This window comes from Penaeus vannamei, chromosome 31, assembly GCF_042767895.1.
Source record: "Penaeus vannamei isolate JL-2024 chromosome 31, ASM4276789v1, whole genome shotgun sequence".
Classification (NCBI taxonomy): Eukaryota; Metazoa; Arthropoda; class Malacostraca; order Decapoda; family Penaeidae; genus Penaeus; species Penaeus vannamei.
This window is the reverse complement of record NC_091579.1, coordinates 35,622-40,621: the sequence shown is the minus strand read 5'-3', so window position 1 is coordinate 40,621 and position 5,000 is coordinate 35,622. Positions and strand designations below refer to the sequence as shown.

Genomic DNA, 5,000 nt, shown 5'->3' with positions numbered 1-5,000 from the left:
CTGAGGATATACGGGGCAAGGAGGAGGGCTTGGAGGTATTCGATCTGAGGTCGGAACTGTTGACTGAAAAGGGAGACGCGACGAAGGACGGGGGGAGGAAAATAGATGATAAGCAGGGGAAGATGGAAGACGAAATTGAGAAGGGAAAGGCAGAGAGGGTCGAACTAACAACAGACAGTCTTAATAAGAATAAAATCAGTCCCGTTGTTGGCAGTCATCTTGATAGAATAATTTCTGATAATAGAGAACGGACATCATGTAAGGCAGGGGAAGGAAGTGAGATTCCCGGTTGCTTAACTGTGTTTTGGCGGTTGCGAAGTCACGGTATTGAGGTGAGAGTTAGGACTGTTGAGGCGCTAGAAAACATTTCGATGGTTTATGATGTAAAGAAAATTGATAATGTTTAGTTGTCTGAATTCGTTCGCATAAAGAGCACGGATTTGTCAAAATGACGTTCAGAAACACACTTGCTACATTAGTTAAACTTTTCATTATTTTTATGATAAAAGATTAAAAGAGGAAATGTTTTTATTTTGATTCTGGTAGGAATGTTAAATTATCTCCTGCTGCTCGCAACATCAGTTAGTCTGGCTTCTGTTACTTTCTTAATGGGTAGGATTATTTTGTAATTATTTTCATAGGAAAATAAAATAATTTTATAAAATTTGTGACGTTCTATTATTCTTATAAACTATTGATTATGACATATGTCATATCACTGCGCTGCATTTTCAAATGAATTTGCATGTCCGAAAAAAATATCTGTATTCTAAGAAATTTTGGTTAATAATCAAACTAAACTATCTAGAACTGTTCACCTGAAATCAAACCCCATCATAATCTAACATAGCAAAGAGGCATCGGCCCATTGCACACGCCACTGATAGAAGAGCAAAAGAAAAAAGAAAACCTTGGGCGTGACTTCAAATGTCTTTCCATCTGATTTCAAATGCCAGCAGGTGTGACCATTGCACACTCTATTTGAATATGACCCAGCAGTTTTCCTTAAATCTTTTATATCAGTATTGCTGAAAAACAAATCGCTCTCTCTCTCTCTCTTTCCTTCCCTCCCTCTCCCTCTCCCACCCTCTCTCTCTCTCTCTCTCCCAGGCTCTCAGCCTCCCTACTCCCCCCCCTCTCTCTCTCTCCTCCCTCCCTCCCTCCCTCTTTCTCTCGCACAGACGCAATGCAGGAAATGGGAGCTGTTAGGAAATTAAGAATCGTGTCCTCTGATATGCTTTACTGCAAAAGGAATGGGATAAACTTTACTGTGACATGTGCAATTAAAAGAAAGGCGAAGAACATAAGATCTTTAAACGTACTGCTCACAAATAACCGCACACACACACACACACACACACACACACACACACACACACACACACACACACGCATATATATATATATATATATATATATATATATATATATATATATATATATATATATATATATATATATTACACATACACACACACACACACACACACACACACACACACACATATATATATATATATATATATATATATATATATATATATATATATATATATATATATATATATATATATATGTGTGTGTGTGTGTGTGTGTGTGAACATATATATATATATATATATATATATATATATATATATATATATATATATATATATATATATATATATGTGTGTGTGTGTGTGTGTGTATATATATATATATATATATATATATATATATATATATATATATATGTACACACACACAGAGGAAAAAAGCACGTGGCGAAGATGTTAAAGCATCACTGCAGTGCTGTCTTGCAGTTTAAGGAGGGCACTGAAGTCCGAGTCCAAGGTCCAGGCAAGACGTCGACAGACGCGGCGACCGTCTTCAAAAGAGGCGATGTCTCGACAGTTTCTCCATCAGGAACACGAAGATACTTACGATTGCACCTGCAAAAAAATAACATACATCAGAAAACCGGTAATACTCGAGGCAGATTGGACATTTCAGCAATAGATACAATCTTGTATTTTTTTTAAATCTTTAAGGCTATACAATTAGGATCTATCATTATTTGGTGAAATGGTTTCAGTGTGTTCTATTTTTAAGGGATGAGATGATATACTTTTGCTGAATGACTTTGCAGGCCAATTCTATGATTCCTAACGGGTTCGTTCGTCGAAATGCACAATAAAGAGGGCTCTCAAACACTGTGAAGTATACAAAGGCCTTCTGCTATAATGCAATTCAAGCTATTAGCTCCGGTGATACAAAGTTTTCTTTCATCAACGGACCTCCGGCTGCGATGAGGAACACGCCTCCGAGATCGAAGATGGAGAGGAAAGAGGACGTGTTCCTGCCTGCCTCTTGGCCCGGAGGCACCATGCACGCCGTCACGTTCTTCGTCACTTCTTGCAGGTACCTGTCTACCAGACCGGATTCCTTCATCATCACCATCCTGCCAAGATCACAAGTTCAGTACATTCTATCGCTAGCATTATCACTGTCGTCTCGTACCGTCTCATGCTCATTCTTCGAATAGTGTAACCTATCAGTTTGTGAATAGCAAAAAAGGCCTGTGATCTGTTGTACAGCGGTCTGGTAGTCGCCATATCATGACAAAATAAGTGTATTAAATATTGCGTGTGACAATTTACAAGTGCGATGCGCACACACACACACAACGAAAATCTTGAAACTGTTCTGATACCAAAATATCGTAATATATTATGTAATAAATCTACCTTTCATTTCCCTATTAGACACGTCATTTTTCTCTCATTATTCTCGTTCTGAAGAGTCCAGATGCATATCTGGAATGGCCTTTCTTGGACCTGAAAACTTTCTCCTCGAAGCAGATGCAGTAAAACGTTGATTCCAGAAAAAAACGCTCCTTCGCTGTACATTCATCCATTTCTTTATCCACTTAAGTTCTATTCTTACACATATACGAGTCTTTAATACCTGAATTTCACAACAATGTCAGATCTGCAACACTGTACCATTTGTTGAAGTGCGCGGTGATGTGGCTGCCCTTGGGGAAGGCGAAGGCCATCGCGGCGGACCAGATGACCTCCTTGGCGATGTAGTAGTTGCACTCGCCCGTCTGCCCGTAGTCGTCGCTCATGATCTGGCGAGGCGTCGAGGGTCTTAGTGTCCCAATTCACACAGGCAAACACACGCATACATACAAAAACATATGGAAGGAAGTGTGGGTGTGAGTTTCGGCCTGGCTCTACGTCAACCGGCTTCCAAGTTAGAAATTTGCCGATTTTGTGACTGTGCTCAAATATAAGTAAAATATTTTCATCACTATATGTGCAGAATGAAGCAATATGAACCCCCTGAAGGGGCTTCCTACCACTAGTGCAATAGCCGCCTCGCATCTACAAAAATAATCTACCAAGAAATAAATAAAACAAATGATCAAAAATATCCAGTACATAACAATAAAATCTACAACCCAATACGATCTCTCACTATCACAATTTAAATCTCGAAAACAGTTTAGAAAACCTCATGAATTTTTATACCGCTAGCACCTAAAACAGAGAAAAAATACAAGATGCAGATGAACTAAATGATTAAGTAACAAAGACGGGCAGCGCGGATACTCAAAGACACGCAAAATATATACAACCCAAACACATGCGTGTAAATCACCCTCCACACACAAACATGCATGTAAATCTCCATCCACACACAAATACATACAAATACTCATTCTTAGACACACATTCCATCCCTCCCAAACACACAACTCGCATATGAACAGACGCAATCCTCACTAACTTGCAGTATTCGTACGTACCAATTTCATCGAAAAGAAATCGCAGAGAATGGCGAAGCGTTCTTCCTTCATGCGGTCCCGTTCAGCGAAGCTACTCGACACGTAGAATATTTTCTTGTTGATTTTTTTGTAGACGTCTGCGCTTGAATCCTGAAGTAGAACATAACAAAACCAGGAGGGATCACTGTTCATATTTCAATATCACTGTAATTGCTATTGCTATTACTGATAGCACTGCCATTAACTAAATACAATAGCATCGAACATCTACTGAGAGAGAGAGAGAGAGAGAGAGAGAGAGAGAGAGAGAGAGAGAGAGAGAGAGAGAGAGAGAGAGAGAGAGAGAGAGAGAGAGAGAGAGAGAGAGAGAGAGAGAGAGAGAGAGAGAGAGAGAGAGAGAGAGAGAGAGAGAGAGAGAGAGAGAGAGAGAGAGAGAGAGAGAGAATTGTACGTGTTTGTGTGAAATAAGGTGAATCTGACTTTACATATAAAAGTACAATACACACTACAAGAATTCGTCACTCTAGGTCTTAAAATGATAATTAAAAATCATATTACCTGTTTGATTGTGTGAGATTTAGTTAGATTATACTGAACCACAGTGGCTTTAATCACGATTGATAGTAATTAGTGAGTGACTTACACTGTTTAGCAACCAAATTGGTCATTGAAGTGAAAAGCATTCCTTCGACCTATTATTCAGAGGTACGGTCAGATTACCTATAGATTCGTAAAATCCAGCGATTTTTTTTATGGAATTTACCCATCGATTGACTCAATATACGTTGAGAGACTAGGTTATGTAAGGTATGTATATATCTTCATTTCAAAGCATTAATATTATATATTTTAAATTATTCGGAATTATTCATATTTAGTGTTACATCAATATTTACATTTAAATCTAAGCTAGAATACGCATAAATAGTTTAAAAAAAAAATCATTGAATGTAAAAAAAAAGAAAAAAAAACGCGTAGCCACCCACTTCAAGTTGAAACCGCGGATCCTGTAAATATGCGAAATGTGGAATTCTGAAGCAATTTACTCCCTCTCAGAAAAGGTTAGAACTCCGTAAACATGTAAGAATAACAAGAGTTAGGGAGAAGATTGCGAGATCCAAGGCGAGTTTCTGTGGTCACGATTTGTTTTGATCCCGCGATTCCGCTGAACAAAGCCGATGGTTCTGTTCGCAGTGTGAACACCACGGGTGAGTGGGTTGGTTCC

The 5,000-nt window shown here is 38.6% G+C and overlaps 2 protein-coding genes across 12 annotated transcripts in view; one reads left to right on the top strand and one right to left on the bottom strand.

The window, feature by feature from the left end:
• The window catches only part of LOC113802317 (uncharacterized), a 10,423-nt gene extending 9,759 nt beyond the window's left edge, over nt 1-664 (top strand). For all 10 annotated transcript variants that reach the window (XM_070143556.1, XM_070143557.1, XM_070143561.1 and 7 more), the window contains one exon: nt 1-664. This exon is cut by the window's left edge and continues 194 nt beyond it. In XM_070143556.1, the coding sequence (XP_069999657.1) occupies nt 1-407 (407 nt within the window). In that variant the 3' untranslated portion in view covers nt 408-664.
• A 1,059-nt stretch (nt 665-1,723) lies between these two features.
• LOC113802358 (glutamate receptor ionotropic, kainate glr-3) overlaps nt 1,724-5,000 on the bottom strand; it is a 6,436-nt gene continuing 3,159 nt past the window's right edge. The window contains exons 6-9 of one of the 2 annotated variants that reach the window (XM_070143553.1): nt 3,797-3,925; nt 2,988-3,115; nt 2,280-2,443; nt 1,744-1,934 (exon numbers count right to left, since the gene is read on the bottom strand). In XM_070143553.1, the coding sequence (XP_069999654.1) occupies nt 1,873-1,934; nt 2,280-2,443; nt 2,988-3,115; nt 3,797-3,925 (483 nt within the window). In that variant the 3' untranslated portion in view covers nt 1,744-1,872. Of the gene's footprint in view, nt 1,935-2,279; nt 2,444-2,987; nt 3,116-3,796; nt 3,926-5,000 lie in introns of both variants that reach the window. The other variant, XM_070143554.1, reaches the window with a different exon arrangement.